Source organism: Lepidochelys kempii, chromosome 2 (genome assembly GCF_965140285.1).
Source record: "Lepidochelys kempii isolate rLepKem1 chromosome 2, rLepKem1.hap1, whole genome shotgun sequence".
NCBI lineage: Eukaryota > Metazoa > Chordata > Testudines > Cheloniidae > Lepidochelys > Lepidochelys kempii.
Window position 1 is genome coordinate 128,676,440 of NC_136381.1, and position 20,278 is coordinate 128,696,717.

Genomic DNA, 20,278 nt, shown 5'->3' on the forward strand with positions numbered 1-20,278 from the left:
ATAATAAGAAATAAAAAATTTAAAAATCGTGTGACACACTGCCAGTTGTTCTGTTTTCCTTAATTGTCATGTATCCTGCCATGTCCTTTATCTGCTTAGTGAATTTACAACTAACACAGCAGGTTGTGAATTTTTAATAGGCTCTCTTTAAGGAAAGAAAAGGTCAACATTAACATAAAATTCTTCTTTAAGATTTGTGGCACAAATGTTTCACAGCCGAGAACAGGTGTTGCTGGAAAACTAAAATCTGCCACAACAGTCAAGTGAAACGACTCTTTGTGTTAAGTGAGGGAGACGTGAATGCTTTAATACAGCACAATGACTGCAATGTGCCAAGTCAATGTAAATAGAAAATGAGTGTTTTTCCAGTCCTCATCTTGTTTTTTTTGCATGCAGAATGACTTCATGTCTTTAAAAAACTTTTTAAAGTAAAATATTTCTTTCTCTCTCTCTCTCCTTTAGCTTCACTCTGACCAGGACAAGGGTGATGGATCTCTCAAGTACATTTTATCAGGAGATGGGGCTGGTACTCTTTTCATTATTGATGAGAAAACAGGTGACATCCATGCCACTCGAAGAATTGATAGGGAAGAGAAAGCCTTTTACACCCTTCGTGCCCAGGCTATTAACAGAAGAACTCTGAGGCCAGTGGAGCCCGAGTCAGAGTTTGTCATAAAAATCCATGACATCAATGACAATGAACCAACGTTTCCAGAAGAAATTTATACTGCTAGTGTTCCTGAAATGTCAGTAGTCGGTAAGTAGTGATTTCTGGTGTAAGGACATACTTTTAACTATGATCTTTGACATAACCATTTCCCCAACCATTATAAAGTCAGTTAAGTCCTGATTTTCACTCAGAAGGTAAGTAATATTAGTACTTTTCTTGTTTAGAATTAGAAATAGGCCTGAGAGAAAACCCTACATCTGGTGCGGAGTTCAGGGTTCAGACTCTGCAGCCAGATCCAGATACAAATTTTATGGTTGGAGCTTTTGTCTATTTATAATCTTAAATACATTAATTCAAATGTTGTTGGAATTTGAATAAAAAGATGTGATACATAATTCATGGTTTGGTCTATGTGAATTGTATCCCTCCCTGAAATCTGCAGGAAAAAGGTGATTGGGGAAGCCTTTGATAAAAACTTCAGTGGAGTGTTTCCTTTCTATTTTTATAAACTGAAGCAACTCTAGTCTGCCTTCTCTCTCCTGGGTTCTGTGGCTGAGGAGCTATACTTCCTTGCTCCTGTCTCCTAATGCATTGACAGCAGACACAGTCCTGAAGAAGCTTCTGTTCATTCTGTGCCTTTGTTCACCTCTTTGCATTGTTTTTTTTTGTTGTTGTTTTTCTTTTGGGGGGGAGGGGCGGGGAGGGGTGGACTTTGTTGTTACCCTTCCAGTTCTCCCACAGCTTGCTTGTGGCTGGTGGTAGTCGGAATCCGAAGTGGCTTCGCTGTTCTCTTTATGCTTCATTTCACCCTCTATACTGGTTCTTAGATAAGAGCTTTGCCAGTTCCCATTCTCATTTTTACTTGTGGCTGGTACATGGGCAGGAGCTGAGCAGTTGTTAGGCAGAGTCCCATGGAAGGACATAAAAGTACCGTTACACATTGTGCTACATGCTGAGCATGACTGAGATAAATGTAAGCCAGTACAAATAACATTCAGAATCACAATTAGTTGACATGATGCTGAATTCAATTTGTCTTGGTGTATGAAGACTGCAGTGTTGTGGTCAGCATCATGTCAGCTAACCTGTTCAAACTATAGAACAGTCCTCCATATGATGATAACAATTTTACAGAAGAATCATGTAAGGTATGTTTTATGATAAAAAGTGGTCAATATTAAAAATTCACTATTTCCCAGATTAGTATACAATTGTATATGTGATACAAAGTTTCCTACTACATTTAGAATACAAAATAACTTGAGTGTGGAATCTGTTGGTAAATATTGACTTTATAGTAGCTACTAAAGTATGACTTACAAGTATATCATATAATTTTTGAGAGACCTCACTGACCCTGATTAGTATTTACAATCAACAGAAGAAGACATGGACACTAGAAGAGAAGAACCCCCAGAGAACTTTACAGAACTATGTGGGAGCATCATCCTGTTAACTGCATTGTTAACTATATGCATCTACCACATAGTCTAAACCTTCCATCATCTCAAAGTTTCAACATTAACCGAGCAAAGTTTATTTTAAAAAATGGTAATGCATTATCTGGGAAGGCACTGCACAGGGTTATATTTGGATTAGGGCTGTCAAGTGATTTAGAAAATTAATCATGATTAATCATGGAATTGATCACACTGTTAAACAATAATAAAATACCATTTATTTAAATATTTTGGATGTTTTCTACATTTTCAAATATATTGATTTCAATTACAACACAGAATACAAAGTGTACAAAGCTTACTTTATATTTATTTTTGATTACAAGTACTTGCACTGTAAATAAAAACAAAAGAAATAGTATTTTTCAATTCACCTAATACAAGTACTGTAGAGCAATCTCTTTATCATGAAAGTTGAACTTACAAATGTAGAATTATGTACAAAAAATAACTGCATTCAAAAATAAAACAATGTAAAGCTTTAGAGCCTACAAGTCCACTCAGTTCTTGTTCAGCCAATCACTCAGAAAAACAGGTTTGTTTATATTTGCAGAAGATAATGCTGCCCTCTTCTTGTTTATAATGTCACCTGAAAATGACAACAGGCATCGTCATGGCACTTTTGTAGCCGGCATCACAAGGTATTTACATGCCAGATACATTAAAGATTCATGTGTCCCTTCATGCTTGAATCACTATTCCAGGGGACATGCGTCCATGCTGATGATGGGTTCTGCTCAATAACAATCCAAAGCAGTGTGGACTGATGCATGTTCATTTTCATCATCTGAGTCAGATGCCACTAGCAGAAGGTTGATTTTCTTTTTTGGTGGTTCGGGTTCTATAATTTCCTCATTGGAAAGTTGCTCTTTTAAGACTTTTGAAAGCATGCTCCACACTTCATCCCACTCAGATTTTGGAAGATTCTTAAACCTTGGGTGGAGTTCTGTAGCTATCTTTCGAAATCTCACATTGGTACCTTCTTTGCATTTTGTCAAATCTGCAGTGAAAGTGTTCTTAAAATGAACATCATGTCCTGGGTCATCATCTGAGACTGCTATAACATGAAACATATGGGGAATGTGGCTAAACAGAGCAGGGGACATACAGTTCTCCCCCAAGAAGTTTAGTCACAAATGTAATTAACACTTTTTTTTTTAATGAGCATCATCAGCATGGAAGCATGTCCTCTGGAATGGTGGCCACAGCATGGAGGGGCATACAAATGTTTAGAATATCTGGCATATAAATACCTTGCAATGCTGTCTACAAAAGTGCCATACAACTAAATGCCTGTTCTCACTTTCTGGTGACATTGTACATAAGAAAATGGCAGCATTATCTCCTGTAAATGTAAACAAACTTGTTGGTCTTAGCAGTTGGCTGAACAAGAAGTAGGACTAAGTGCGCTTGTATGCACTGAAGTTTTACATTGTTCTGTTTTTGAGTGCGTTATGTAGCAAAAAAAATCTGCATTTGTAACTTGCACTTTCATGACCAAGATATTGCACTACAGTACTTGTATGAGGTGAATTGAAAAATACTATTTCTTTTTATTATTTTTACAGTGCAACTATTTGTAATCAAGAGTAATATACACTTTGATTTAAATTACAACAGGGAATACAATATTTATGAAAATGTAGAAAAACACTTACCATATTTAATAAATTTCAATTGGTATTCTACTGTTTAATAGTGCAATTAAAATTGTGATTAATCATGAATAATTTTTTTAATCACAATTAATTTTTTTTTAGTTAATCATGTGAGTTAACTGCAATTAATTGACAGCCCTAATTGGGACCCTACAAAACTAGTCTGAATAATGAAGGGATCACAACAAGGTTATCTAGCTTCAGTGTTTTTAAAATGGAACACAAAAATAACATTGACTATATATAAATTATAGCTTTTCTGGTACCGTAAGTCTCAGCAAATGTCATGCAGCTTCAATTAAGGAGATGATTTTGACAGAACAGTTCTGTATCATTTGGAAAGGGAGGCATATGGCAGGAGCTGGGATTGGAAAAGCCATCTCAGACCATCAGTCCCATCCTCAAAATCTTTCTCTAAAAGACATAGAATCATAGAATATTAGGGTTGGAAGGGACCCCAGAAGGTCATCTAGTCCAACCCCCTGCTCAAAGCAGGACCAATTCCCAGTTAAATCATCCCAGCCAGGGCTTTGTCAAGCCTGACCTTAAAAACCTCTAAGGAAGGAGATTCTACCACCTCCCTAGGTAACGCATTCCAGTGTTTCACCACCCTCTTAGTGAAAAAGTTTTTCCTAATATCCAATCTAAACCTCCCCCACTGCAACTTCAGACCATTACTCCTCGTTCTGTCATCTGCCTCTGAGAATGTCACTCTGCGGTATTATCTACTTTAGTCTCTTGTTACCTTGTTCATTTTTCCTCTGTGCAGGTCATGGGCAAAGATGAGGACCCTGCATTTAGGTCAGTAGCCCAGTAAGGCTGCCCGCTTTATGTAGATTACTGTACATATCCTCTTCCTTCATTCTTTTCCTCACTGAGTCCCAAAGGATTACCACTTATAACTTTATTCTTTGTTCTTTCCTGTCTTCTTGGTGTTCCTCATGTTTCACAAAGGGTTTCTTCTCATGGCTGCAGATAAATCAATTTTCTTCCCTGTACTTTTTCCTCTGGACTCTCTGCTAATATCCTTCAAACAAGAATAGATGTTTCTGACTTTAAACCTGTTATGATTCCTGTTATGATCTCATCCTTTCTTTCCTTTCAATTATGCTTCTCTATTCATCTCTTCCAGCCTAGGAATTCTGTTCTTTAATCACTCCCTCAGTGTTCTCACTTCATATCTTCAGGGTTTAGCAGCACAGCCTATGAATTCCCCAGGCTATGATTTTCTTCGCATCTTTGATGGCTATCATCCTTCCTAGTTGTTCTTCTAGCCCTCTAATCTATTCTGCCTTCCTGCATTATGGATATCAATGTGCACTTCATAAAGGTGTAACCTCCCTCTGGGTTTACATGTGGACTGCAACTTGGCCATCCCACAGTTAGCCTGTCATCTTTAGACATAGTTTTCCTTTTGTCTTTCTCTTCAGAAGAACAATCAGGACTATTTATAGCTGCCACTGCTCTACTTGCTCCCCAGGCATTTGTTCACTCTCTCATTAGTATGATATGTCCCCTTTTCCCACTGCTAAAATATCATAGCAATAATTGTTTTCTATAGCACTTCCTTCTTATTTCAGTCACTTACCATGCTACCACTTTGGATATTTTTATTTTTATTTTTTTCTGTACTTCTTCCTGCTAATTCTCCAGCAAAACCCTCCCACATCTGCTCAGCTAGAATCTCAGAATGACAGGTTTTAATGGCTCATACGATTACATTGCATCCTCGTATTTTGTACCAAACACTATGTCAATCCACTGCACACTAAAATAAAATAAAATCTACAGTCAGTAGCAGAAAAATCCAAGGAATAATGATTATTATGTTATTTTTTGGAAGGCCACCCAAAAATATTTACACAGTCTTGAGTGCTATGCTTGTCTCCAGCAGCTTTTTCCTCACTTACTGGAATGCCAGGTATCTAGACGCTCTTTCTGACATTACTTTCACTGAGTCTATCTCCTCTCCATTTAATTTGCTGCATGTAATATAGCATTCACATTTCAAAAATTAACAAACTGGAAAGTACATGCAATTATTTCCCCTCTTTTTCTCGGGAAACAGCAGATAGATTTCTGCTAGATTTCTTCAGCATGCTGTTTGTATAGATATGCCAGCAGAAGGGAGCTTAGTGTGTAGTTAATGCACAAAACTGGGAGGGAGACGGTCTGAGTTCTCATCCAAGCTCTGCCATGCATTTCTTATCCAACTTTCTTCTTGTTAATTATCCTGTCTGATCCTTACCTAATTTAAAGGTTAAATTCATGAATAGTTGTAAAGTGTTTTAAGATGCTTACATGGAAAGCAGCATAAATTGTGAAGTGTATTAATATTATTATACCCAGTTTAGGTCAGACTTTAGAGATGTTCAAAAGGTATCATTACAATTATTTTCAGACATGCCTTCTGAGAGCTACAATATTCTAGAAGCTGGCTGTTTAGTTATATTATGTAAACGCTATTGGCCTGATTCAGCAGTGCATTTCTCCACTGTATGGCATCAAATGTGTAGTTATCGCAGGGTAAAACTGGATTAATGCAATTGTTCTATAAATTATTTATAATGTACCAGATTCACCAGTACACTCCAGCTACTTTGGTCTATTTACAGAGTAGTTGGAGTGTGTTTGGTGAATTTTGGTCCTTTTATGTTCTACCATACAATGGTATTCTCAAGGGTCAAAGTTTGCTCTCAACATGTAGCTCTGCCTCCTACCAATTTCATCAGAAGTTGTGTATGTGCATCCAAGGGACAGAATTTAACTTGAGGGCTGCATAGAGCAGAGTATTTACAGTTCTTCTTTCAGCAGGAAGTATCTTTTAAGTGCACTGGACATGATTTTTCTCTGTCTCAAATTTTCCATTAATTTGATAGTTATTCCTGATTTATACCAGGTGTAAAGAGGAGGAGAAATAGATCTGCTATTTATTTCAGTAATGCCATGAGATACTTACCCATCTAAAATGGTGTAACATATCATGGAATATCAAAAATGCAACCCGTTTTCATAGGTTACCTAAGTTGACTTCATTTTAAAATGGAAACATTGATGAAAGACTGTGCAACACTAAGAGGTCTGACAAATTTGTTTCAGTATTTTTCAGTACATTACTGAATTGGCAAACAAAAGGGAAGCAAAGGATGTGCAATCGTTTTGCTTGCATTTCAGAAAAGCTTTTGATACTATTCCCACAAAAGACTGATCCACAAAGATTTGATGTATAAAGACTGGTACATGGGAGTGCTATTGAAATGGATTAAAAATTGGCTACCAGATGGGAAACAAATGGTTTCTTAAGAGGTAACTATAAATTGCCGACAGGTAATAGCAAGATAATGTTGGAAAGGGCAATCAAGGTCCACTTTTACATACCTTGAATGGCTTGAAAGAGGGTTTTGTTTCAAAAGTGGTTAAATGTGATGATGAAATGTAAAGGAAAGCAGCTAACACATTCAAATTGATCTGTACAAATTAATTTTGGGGGCTGATTAGACACATGCAATTCAGCATCGCAAAATAGAAGGCAATAAGGCTACAGGGTAGAACAAATCATAACTTGAGCTGGTAGAATTATTCATTGGGAGTATATTATGTAAATTTAGTCTTTTTTTCTGTTTGGTTAATCACAGGGTCCCTATTGTAGGTGAGATTATGTCAGATCCCTGTGTGGTGCATGGAGAGGGTGCAAGGAGCTTTCCTTTACTTTTATGGCCCCTGCCACCACCCCTGTGCAAGGGCCAGACCCCCAGCAGTATCTCCTACATCCAAAGGAGGCACAAGTCTAACAAGTTTAACAGGGTCCATGCTTTTCCCCCCAACCACCACATAGCAGCTAGCCGGGTGGACAAAGGGAAACAGGCTGCACCATCCAATAAGATGGTACAATCCCTCACCAAACCTGCCCTCCACCCCACCGCGGGTGATGTGGCTCCACATTGCCCTCAGCATGACACTATCTGGTAATGAGAGGCTTGATGCAGAGCTCAAGCCTGCTCCCATTGGTTTCAGTGGGAACAGGATCAAATCTGTAGCCTTCAGAAGGAGCGTGTGTGTGTGTGTGTGTGCGCGTGTCTACCTACACTGCAGCTGGGAATATGCTTTCCAGCCTGAGTAGACAGACTTGTGCTAGCTTGGTTCAAGCCAATGTGCTAAAAATAGCAATGTGGACATTACGGCTGGAGCGGCATCTCAACCTCTCAAGCCCGCCCAATTCTCAGCTGGTGCCATAACATCCACACTGCTGTTTTTACAGCACAAATCTGTCTACTTGGATCGGGACACTTGCTCAGAATAGCAGCATAGATTTACCTTGTGAAACTGCACAGGGGACACTTTGCAATGGTGGTCATTACAGGTATGGAGGTGACCGAGGTAGAGGGAACGTATCCAAAATAATTTATTCCATGCTTAGTGTGGTGTGGCTTCAAATGAAAAATGGAGTCATATGTTGTCTGTGCATCTTGTGAAACACAACTGGTGGAGCATAGCTCTCAGAAAGGCATGCTATAAGATCCAGAAGAAAAGAAATAAATGCATAGATTTAAAAACAAACAAACAAAAAAACAAGGGACCAATAGATTATCTAGTCCAGTGGTTCTCAAACTTTTTTTTTTTTTTGCAGACCACTTGAAAATTGGTGAGGGTCTCAGCGGACCACTTAATGATCTTTCGAAATGGTGTTAATACCGTTAGCTAACTATTGTAAAGCACTTTGGATAAAAGCGCTATATAAAAAAAATCTTAATAATTAACATTTTTCTTCTACAAATAAAAGCACACAGCTCATATTTTAATATCAGTAGTCTTGACTTTCTAATGCAATGGATGTGCCGTCTCTCACCCACTGCAGCAGCTCCTGAGCTGGGGCTGGGAAAGAAGGCCATCTGTCTCCCCGGCAGCCGTAGCCCTGGAGCTGGGGAAAGTCACCTCAGCACATCCCACAGCTCTTCACATCCCAAATTCCCCCATCCCCTCTTCACCACCCCACTGCCCCCTCCCACCTAGCCTTTATTCCCCCCAAGGCCACCACCTCACCTTACATGTGCGTCTTCTCCAGGGTCCAGGCACCTGATTAATGGAGCCCCACCGGTGTGGCTCCACTACTTAGGTGGGTGGCCCTTCATTCTGTTGTGTGCAGCTGCCCAGGCATGCACCTTAGAGGGAACTATCCATGGAACACCTGAATGGAGCTCAGACCACAGTTTGAGAACTTCTGATCTAGTCTGACCTCCTGTATAATACAGGCCATAGCATTTCCCCATTTAGTCCTGTCCTGAGCCAAACAACTGATGTTTAACTAAAACTTGTCTTTCAAAAAGGCATGCATTCTTGACTTTTTAAACGTTTACAACAAGCTGTTCAGAGTTAACAAATCATCTAACAGCAAATAATCAAAAATGGAATTTAAAGCAATAAATGTCCTATTAATTAGAAAGCTCTATTTCTTTAGAAGCAAAAATGTAAAGCAAGCTGGCAATTTCAAATATCTGTACTTCTACATTTTTAAGGTTGCTCTGTAACTTTTTAAAATATTGATTATAAGGAAGGGCATAATTCTTCACATTGTTTCGCTAAATTGCTTTTATATGTAAGAGAACACTAAGCATCGACTTTCATTAAGGGTGCAAAACCATGAAGAGGTATGTAGAATATTCACATGCTATTGAAAAGAAAAATGGAGAAAGGGAAGCGGACAATTTTTTACTGTAACTTTCAATGTCCGTTAACTTAATCCTCTCATCAGCATTCATACCATAAAACAAAATAAAAATACATCCTCAGATAGGAGGAAGAAATATTATCCAATATCCAGAGTCTTATTACCCTTCAAAATTCAATCAAACAACACTCGAAGGTCCAGTTCTGCTAAGGATTCAGAAATTATAAGTATATTCTCCAATTTTTCCTCCAGAGAGAACTGATAGATATATTTAGTTTTGGTAGAAACAGAAAGACAATCCAATTGCAACACATTTGAATTCCTTTCAATAAATGCTGCTAATTGGTCTGTATAAAGCATATGCATATATAAGCCCCTCCAATTTCACTCAGCACTTAAAAGGAAAGAGAGATAATTCAGCTAGTAAGTCTATAAACTGATCTTGCAAGTTGTTCTGATGTGTATGGAGGAGTGCAAAGTTGTGCTCTCCCAGCTTCCATGCTTGGTGGTAATATATGTCAAGCCGCTTTGCGACCACTCCCTTCTTTGTGAATGAACAGGGTAAAAAAAGGGGACAGGGCCAGGGCAGAGAATGAGTATATCTCAGGAGACATGGTCTAAAGAGAAACCTTCATCATGCTAATCAGGAACTTAGCTATGCATTGCCTTTGCTGCTTGACTCCTTCTCCTCATTAATGTGTCACTTTCATTAATGCTATAGTGCTCATCATTGTTTAGCTTTGCCTTGGATGTGCAATACTCCACTCCTATGCTGTTTGGGATCAGGAAGGTAAACCCTGATCCTGCAATTTGTTGCATGCAGATTCAGAAGTCCATCCACGCACAATACATTGTAGGATCAGAGTCTCGAAACTTAATTTCAGACACCGTAGCAAAAATTATGAGCACTGTACCCCTCAGAATCTACTCTGTGCCAAAGTATGTAATCGTGTCACACACAGCTGAGTCAGTCTCTGGTTTGATGCCTTCCGTCATCGAGATGCACATGTGACTCCCTTCTTAATTTACAGAGTTAAAAATGTACCTTCCCTAAAAGAACAGCATAACCTGTTATCAGTTCCCAAGAGGGTTTTTCAGTGTCACTAAGGAAATCTGTAGATTAGAAAATGCTTTGGCATATAATAGATTTTAAGTTTTCTGCCTCATGTGGACATGGCCTTTAGCAATTATTAGTATAACAGAAGGTATTCCAGATGTTTGTCTTGTGTTTGTGCAGTCTCCATGTGCAGCCATTTTTTCTATGATTTCTATTCCCAATACCATTTTCTTCAATGAATTCTGCATTCTGTTTTAAGTGTTCATATGAACATCAACATAAAAAAGCAGGAACCACCCTCCTGTCCTCCTGACATGCTCTTGCCTTAATTTAGAGGCACCCCTTACTTAGTCATTTCTTGTTTGCTCTGTAGGGACTGAATTCTGCAAGATGCTGAGCTTTCTAGCTCTGGTCCAATAAAGCACTTATGGATGTGCTTAAAATTCAGCATATATATAGTTCCATAAGCAGGACTACTCACATGCTTAAAGTTAATCATGTGCTGAAGTAATTTGCTAGGTCAGGACCAGAGTGCTTAGCACCTTTAGAGAATCCTGCTCCAAGCAAAGTAACAATGTAGACTTTATCCCATACATCCTGCCATGACAATTGCTTTTAGGGTCAGTGGTTAATGTAGATCAGATTAAAAGTACAGAAAACTGATTCTGGTTGCTGTTGTCACAGGTGTCAATATTATGCAGTGATGTGGTGAAGGTATGCAGGAGAGGGAAGATAACTGGAACAAGAGAAGAAATGTACCTGAAGGACTTCCTGTCCCCAAGAAGTCCAATGGCTAGCCAAATGGGCAGATCCCATGGTGATAGATGACTTTTTAAATACACAATAAGAGAAGCAAACGTATATATGTGTGTGCAGTATATGGAGCTGCAATACATAGGAAACAATCATGATACTCCCCATCACTGTAAGTGCTATAATTTGGACTTCATCGGGATGGAGACTCTGCAGTGCTACAAACAGAAATAATAGTGAGGATGCTTGAAGGGTTTGGGGAGGGATTATTTCACAGAAAAGTTTGAAGTAGCCATGCTATTCCATGAAGGGTAGAAGATTAAGACATTTCAAAATATATCTTTTAGGTAAATATGCATGTTTTATGTAATATATATTTGTTTTTCCCTTTAGAGTGGAGAGGCAATGGTGCTTATATCTCCTTTTTCCCACCAGGGCGAGATGTGCAGATCTAGGTGAACTATTCAATCTGCTGTCCTTTTAACATTCCTGGATCTTTGTATATTGCATTGCCATTAGTGCACAGAAAGATTTATGAGACAATCTGGTGTCATTGAAACACACGCTTGTTTATGTTCAAAAACCTAAAAGAAAACAATGGTTATTAGCCAATAATAATCATGTAAGGATATGCATTAAACTCTGCTGCTCTTCTGGTTTGACTTTACTAACTTGGTTCTGATCTTCTATTCAGATTTAAGGAAACAGCTTCCAAACTGCTTAGTACTAGATCCTATAACTTGAATAAGTAAATATATTTTTTTTAATTGACCACAAGTTTATATGTAGATAAACAAACAGGTCCCTGTGATGCAGGAGTCAATGAAGATTTCAATGGGGTTACTTGAATGAAAACTAGTGCTTTTGCTCCTCCTCCTGGTGCCATGCAGAACTAAGCTGAATTTGGATACTTCAGGTACTTCTGTGGTGCAAGTCACAGCTACTGATGCGGATGACCCTTCATATGGAAACAGTGCCCGTGTCATCTACAGCATACTTCAGGGACAGCCATATTTCTCTGTGGAGCCAGAAACAGGTCAGGAAACTGATATTGTTTTCGTCTACCACAAGCGTAGTAGTTTTCTTTCTTCTAGAAAACGCACCAAAAATAGGGCAGATTTGTACAAAGCCAAGCAGTGAAGGGCTACAACGTTTCTTACTTGCTGTGTTTCAGTAACTTACAATCCTTGTAATAAAGGTGAAAGCCCTCTCTATTACAGCTATCTAAATAAAGCATAAGTTACTTGTCTTGTTTTGGGTAGGAATGAGAAAGTTGTAATATAGGACTAATGTTTTTGTTTCTATCGTACATAGAAAGAGAGAAGCTGTAATGAAAACTCTTCACAGAGATACACAGATAATTGGATTGCGCTGATAGTGGATGCACGCTTGAAAAATATGTTTTAAAGACACATTGAAAAAAAACTCAGTATCGTGATACGGTGCATGTCAGAAATGCAGGGATGGATAACGGTTGCTTACATGTTTTCCTAAAGGCATCATCAGGACTGCTTTGCCAAACATGAACAGAGAAAACAGGGAGCAGTACCAAGTAGTTATCCAGGCAAAAGACATGGGAGGCCAGATGGGTGGATTATCAGGGACCACTACGGTGAACATCACACTGACTGATGTCAACGACAATCCACCGCGATTCCCCCAGAGTAAGCTACATTTAATAGTCCTCCTGCACTACAAAAGCTTCAGAATTAAAGAGTTAAGCAATCGCCATCTGGTTTAATTTAAAGTAAATCTAGATTATGGAGCACACATGAACAAAAGGCTTATGTACAGATTTATTCACTGTTATTAAAGTAGAAAATTAAATGTTACAGTAGTCCTTTGTTCAGGGAAATGGTTACATGATCATATAGAACAAAAGGAAACCTGGGATACCTTTCAGGATTATTTGTGGGAGTGGGGCAGGATCATAAGAGCATTAGAGCAATTCTTTCTTTCTGGTTACCTATAGATTAACAATTTTTAATTCTTACTGGAAAACAAAACATGTATTAATTTTAGCAAGGAGGAAATAGGTGCACTGTAGTCCCTGCTTAAACATTTAATCATGAAGACCCCAACTCTGGGGAGGAATTACCTGAGGAAATCCAAACAGATCTGTATTTGTATAGACACAGTGCTCTAAAAAGCTGATATGCAGAGAACCTCCCAAAGTGAATGTGAATGGCATTTAACATCACTGTTTTTGACAGCTTAAACTTATCAAAGCACTTTATATTGCTTTTTAACCTTTTTTGTGATATTACAGCTTTCAAGCCTTCATAGTCTCAAACTAGAATAGGAAACCATTATTAGCCTCTATTTATGTAACCTGGAATTGTTAGACTCTTTCATATTGCAAACTTGTTAGAATATTAATTGAAAATTCCAATTGGTAGGATGGTTTATGTAGGTGAACATTTTATTACCTATTTAAAACATTTTGCATATATTGCAGCCAGAACATTTATGGAGTGCCCAAGATTCTATAACAGCAAATAGTTCCCATCCTTCTTCTCTCCCACTACTTTTATCCTGATGCAACTCCATTGACTTCAATTATGTTATTCCTGACTTGCACTGGTGTACAACAGAGGAGAGTCAGGCCCGATATCTCTGACTTCAACAAGTTCAAATAACAGGCAGTGCGTAATTGTCTTGGACACACAGGAAGAAAGACGAGATGCAAGTGATGTGGTTTAATTAGGCCACAACTTTATTAGCTTCACTCTTCTGGGAACTGTCCAGCAATAACTTGTACAGTGCAGGTCATGATTCCTGCCTTAATCATTTGCACCTCATGCAGGACTGTCATTTGTCCCCCCTCCTTCCACAGCTTGTTCCCAGCCTGTGGTTTATGGAACGGCTATAACTGAATTCTTCATTGAATACCTACGACTTTTTAGCTTTTATATTCATTGTATTCACTTGTGGCCTGATCCAACTCCCAAAGAAGTCAGTGGGTATCTTTCCATTGACTTCAAAAGGAAGTAATTATAAGGCCCTTCATCTATAGCAATTAATTTGTTGCCGAATTACTTTGCAGTTGGGGATATTTTTATGGCTATCCCTCTCTTTCTGCTGATACCCGCCACTGCTATGTTAGACATGGAGTAAATTACAACAGACACACAAATCTTAAAGTGTTCATGAAACTGACTGAAAACTTGCCAGATTCATGACACTGCTAAAGTAGTATTGATTTAAAAAAAAAAAACGTTTAAATTGCATCTAAAACTTGTTAATAAACATTAAAATGATTCTTGACTTCATCATGTGTATATGAGCTTAAAGAAAGTGACAGTCTCTTACTATGTTAATGACATTAAAATCATAAATCTGTCATATTAATCAGACATTTTCAGATTCATGATTTGGACAGTCTCACTAGATTCATAAATTTATTAGATAAACATCTGTTTTCTTAAACCAGTGAAGACAACACAGATATCAGTTATGGAGTGTTTACTATGGATACTTCAGGGTACTGATCACTGTTAATACCCAGTGAGCTCAACCATCAGCTGCAGGCATAGGGCATTTGGTGTAGCTCAGTTGGGAGCACAAAGGGTACCCAGTCCTAGACCAAAAAGGTGCTGGTCCCAGGGTATAAATTAGAGTAACCTGATAACAGCTGCAAGAAACTCTTCTGGAAGATGGGGAACACCAATGTGCTGGAATTCCCTGGCCAAACCCCTTTTCCTGTCTGGAAGGAAGGAAGGTTGAGTAGAAACATGAGGATCACCAGATGCTGGAGGAATGGCCAGTTAAGGTGGCTTTGGGGTCACTTTGTGGGAGCAAAGTGGCATAAGTAACTTAAGTGCAACCAAGGATTGGAGTCAGCATATACCACTTCAGCATATCAATCCACTTGTGATTTTTGACATGGAAAAATTGTATTTTGTGATGGGGAAAAAAGATGTCTTATCCTAGAACAGCTACAAGTAGAGAATATAAAGAACTAGTTAGAGAACTGTGAAAAAGGAAATGCATAACTTCAGTTTTTTTGCTGTGTTTTGATTGTTATATGACTAACCAGTATTTGATGACGGTATATTGTCATGACATATCCCAGCAAATTATGTAGGTTTTATTTTGGTATTAAATAGTTTCACTGATAAACTGCTCAATTAAGCTTTTAGTAAATGTGTCCCTTAGGGAACTGATTTCAGAGCTGTGAACAAATCCACCATGTTGGTTTGGTTGTGATTTTGACACGACTAACCATGATGCCATGAACAGCTGCATTTCAGATAACTCATTATGCAAGAGCATCTTTTTGTGGACCATTTAGAGAAACATGAACATCTTTCAAATCCCAGGCTATTTCTCAGAGAGCTCATGCACAATTTCTCAAATGCTCATCTCATGGTTGGAAACATCAGTTTCTACTAAGACTTTAGCTAAAGCTCATTCTGTTTGGTTACAAGATGATGCAAGTGTAATTAGGCAATTCTACCTCTGGTCCCACTGTGATATTTACCAGGAAGAATATCCAATACAAATTCAGTTACATTAGCCAGGTCCTATGTCCATAATTGAATTTAGAAATTGATGGGATTTGTGACCTTCAGTGGGTCTTTTGCTCCTAAATCCCTTAAGCACATATGTAAATATCTCCCTTATGCTACAAAAATTTGCCTGGTTTTCCTCATGGAGCATCCACAAGCAGATAACTGTCTCTGTGGGAGCAAGATACTCACTGTTGGACAGACATGTAACACTAGGTTTTGAGCTGCTGCTGTTGTTTTTCAGGAAATGGGCTTAAGTTACAAGCATAGAATCATAAGGTTAGAAGGGACCACAAGGGTCATGTTTGGATTGATACACACAGTTTCCCTAACTTCAGTTATATTCAGAAATGGAGTTTTGTTTTGGGATCATCCTAGCTGAAAAAAACAACAAAGTTAATTTGGTTGAGTTCTCTGGACTCACAAAAGCTAGTGCAGTTCACAGATCTTTCCCCCCTGTAATTTAAATCCAAGTTGTTCTGGTTGAGCACAGTGTAGCAAGTAATAGAACTTTAGAATGGTTAATAGACTATAAGACAAAACCAACAAAAAGACAGACTGTGGGAAGTGGTCTGATACTATGGTGATGAGCGTTATATAAGTACTATAGACCAGGTCAGGATGATGATACACAAATAGCTTGTTAATCTCCCTCACCCCAGCCACCATTCCAAATAGCCCTTCAAGTGATCCATTAGCTGTTGGCCAATGTATTATAAACATTAAGAAGTGGACTTGCAAAGGGATTCAAAGGAGTTGCCTTACAGTCTGGCTTTGGGAATGGTGTTCTATGTATTAAAGGCAGTGCAGAACAAAGTTCAAGGAGTGTTTCTCATGCACCATAAAGCATTTTAAAATTTTAAAATGAAAAACAATTACAACATATCTATATTCATTGAAAAAAAATAAAATTAAAAATTGAAGTAAGTTCTATAGTCTGTTTTAAACACTTAAGAATATGGAAAATGAGACTAAATGTTGCTATGGCACCCTTAAATCTTCTCCTTCATGTGTTCTGTCTCGTGAAATGTTAGGAGACATATGGTCTTTCCTCATGGTCTCTCACAGCACTGAATAAATATTTATTTTATAAATATGAGCAGTGGGATTTCGTTGTCATTTTTGAACCATTAACAGATTATAGAGAGATTATGTACTAATGTATCAAAGTACACAGATTTAAATATTACAGAAGGGTAATGAAAATGACAACATAAATATGAGCTAAATCATGGAGCTGAAAACACTGAGGTGCAAGAATGTCAAGAAACATATTAATAAACAGAACTAAGTGCACTTTGGCGATACAATACTCTGTCACCACTGTGCATCCTGTAACAGGGTATACCCCAAACCCCATGAAGCTATGAGAAATGTAATTTGACTTAGTGTTCTGTCTTCTCTGGTTTGGTAGTTGATGGTTTTTCACTAAGTGGGTACAGTCTAAAGCCAATATGTCAAAGTTTAAATTACATTGGGCAAACATTATATAATAACTGGGAGAGATAAACTAATTCCTACAAATAAGAATAAGCCTGAACCTCAGTCCTATCCCCACAATGAACCAGACACTTTCCTTGATATGGATCTCCTCAAAAGGAGTCCACCTCTTCCCTTGCAACCCCTATTTTAATCTTTCTACCATTCTGTTAAGTATCAGGAACAACCACCAAGTGACTTGCCTAGGTCTTCCCACAGCTTTATTGACAAAAGAAGGTTGCCAGTGACCTTCCCAATTCTTCTTATGCCTTTCTTTGGGAGAACATGTCCACCACTGGCCTCCCTTAACGATCCTGCTTGCTTGGGGGCTCATCGCCATCCCACAGTCACTCAGAACCTAGATTTCTAGTCTGCTGGGCCTAAGTCAGTTTTTTCCAATTTCAGAATTCTGATATATTCTGCAACAGTATGAGCAAAAGGAGAGTGGATCTAAATGGGAGAAGGTTAAGGGATAGGAGAGAGCCAGGGACTTGTTTTTAGTGAGGGGTGGAATGAGATTTGAACAGGTTTGGATAAGCATCTGAACTTTTGGATACTTTCCTCAACTGAAGCTCCAAACCTTGGAGATTCCCCCATTACTAATTAATATAAGCTACAAACAGACAAAACAAACAGTGCTAAAGTACTTGCTAATGTGATCCTGTCAGATCTCTCAAGAAATGTTTGTATTTGCATGAGAGACCCATATGGAAAAGCCAAAGGTTTTCAGGAAGTGGGGCTGCTAATTTGTTAGGGTACATCTCATCAACAAGCTCCTCTGCATCAATACTGAATCCATGCCCCACTATGATGTAAAGCATCACTGTGTTACTGGATGCGCCATCTTGTGGGCGTCATGTTCATCTCCTTTCTTTGTACAGCAGTTTTGCCTTAGATAATGTAACCTTAATATTCCCTCTAGTTCACCATGCTTAGCATACAGAGTGCCTAGGAAATATTGAGGTAACATTACTTAGTTAACTAAAGCCACTGGAAAACAAGGTTTTTATGGGTAGCCAGTACACAGTGTAACTATCTTAGATTTCCTCTTTGAAGCAGGGTAGTGTCATAGCAGCATCTGTATCAATTTTAAAATTTTCCTTTATAAAAAAAAATGCTGCTAAACACACAATGTGGCTAAAGGTTTTTCCTCCTCATGGTCCTGGCAGATGAGGATAATGTACACTTATACATTAATGGCATGGATAGGGCCCAGAATGCTAGTCTGTATAGTAAAACTCTGTTTTATTTCATTGTTGTTATTTATTGCTTTACCTTCATGTTTGTTGGTCAGTGCTTTGCTAAAGCTCTAGGAATGCTGATGAGACAGTTTAGGTAGTACAAAACCAATAAGAAAACTTTTTTTGGGGGGGTGCATCCAATTTTAACAGTAGTGCTGAATGTATAATTTGCAATAAAAATTGGTTTAACAAAACTAGCTACCCTTTTTTTCTCATGGGAGGTTCATGAGCAGTTTCCTAGAACTTGTTTGCTATTCAGATTAATTTGGCATATCTTTTTTGAATTTTTTACCATATGGACTGATGGTAAATACTTGAATTTCAAACAATCACTTATATGTGATTGGTCAGAGAAGTCAATTGATTCTTTTTGTTCCTTGACAGAATGAAAGTGAATGCACTTCTCATGCAAATATATGCATGTGAGAATTTAAAAACTGGTTTCGGTGAATAGTTATGCAGTTGGCTTTAAAATATGCTTTTTGCAAATATTTATGCCAGTGAAATTTTATAACTAGAATATGAAAATGAAAGCACCAAGCATATTTCCTGCTTTGAGCAGGGGGTTGGACTAGATGACCTTCTGGGGTCCCTTCCAACCCTGATATTCTATTGCCAATTTGATTCACTTTAAAAGTATAAATCAATATTTTTACATTATTCACCAAATAAATTGTAATAACTCTATTTTAATTTTTCTGTGATGTCAAAGTAGATTTAAAAATTAACTAAATATGGTTCTTTCTTCAAGGATCTCAATCAGGATATGAGCCTTAGTATTTAGAATCTGAAAAGTGTTTGCCACTCAATTATAAGGATTTTAAAATAGGTCTACTTTGTGTCTTAGAATTAAATGGCATTTTAGAAATTGGGTATTTTATTATTACAGCCCTTTTAGTATTAGGCATAAAGTAAAGTGTAACAATGAAATTATACTATCATTTTTAATGTTTTAAAAATGAATAGAAATGTTTAGATAATGAGCAATAAATAGACGCTTTTAAGGGAAAAAGTCCTCTGATGAATCAAAGGAAAGAATTACATTTGTGAGTTTCCAAGTCTGTAGCTATGGTCACAGGAGTAAGTGAAATAAAATGAGTGTGGGACATGTGAAAAATGAATATTTTGTATCTATAATAAATATATATCCTAAGGAGCATGATTGATTATTTTGTATATTTAGTCACACAGAAGTAGAGTGATTATTAGTATCTGAAAAGTACCAACACTATGTAATATTACATTAAAAGAATACTGAGGTTGCAAAGTCAAGCACACATTAGAAAAGGTCAGAATTAAGTTTGCTTGTACCACTTTGATTTGTCCCCCTTGTCTGTATGCATTTATATTGATTTGCATAACATAACCTAGGAAGTTGATGGCAGAGCCAGGAATAGAATCCTGTTCTCCCCTCTGTACTGAATGAAACAGAGTTCTTGAAGAACAAATAGTCTAGGATAATGTAATTAAAGACTGAATCATAATGCACTGTTTCTAAAACTTGCTGTGCCTCTCTTTACTTGTTCTGCTTCTTTTTCTTTGTAGACACCATCCACCTCCGCATTCCAGAATCTTCCCCAGTTGGCACTGCCATTGGTAGTGTAAAAGCCACTGATGCTGACACTGGGAAAAATGCAGAAATGGAATACAGAATTATTGATGGTGATGGAACAGATATGTTTGACATTGTGACACAGAAGGACACACAGGAAGGCATCATAACTGTGCGCAAGGTGTCTATAATCAGTAACAACTGCTGAATGGTTTTGGTGTAGAGGACTGAT

The 20,278-nt window shown here is 37.9% G+C and overlaps 1 protein-coding gene across 3 annotated transcripts in view; it reads left to right on the plus strand.

Moving 5' to 3' along the window:
- CDH10 (cadherin 10) overlaps nt 1-20,278 on the plus strand; it is a 146,391-nt gene that overhangs the window by 90,459 nt on the left and 35,654 nt on the right. For 2 of the 3 annotated variants that reach the window (XM_073332273.2, XM_073332276.2), the window contains exons 3-6: nt 463-757; nt 12,180-12,299; nt 12,760-12,927; nt 20,040-20,227. In XM_073332273.2, the coding sequence (XP_073188374.1) occupies nt 463-757; nt 12,180-12,299; nt 12,760-12,927; nt 20,040-20,227 (771 nt within the window). The remainder of the gene's footprint in view (nt 1-462; nt 758-12,179; nt 12,300-12,759; nt 12,928-20,039; nt 20,228-20,278) is intronic. The other variant, XM_073332274.2, reaches the window with a different exon arrangement.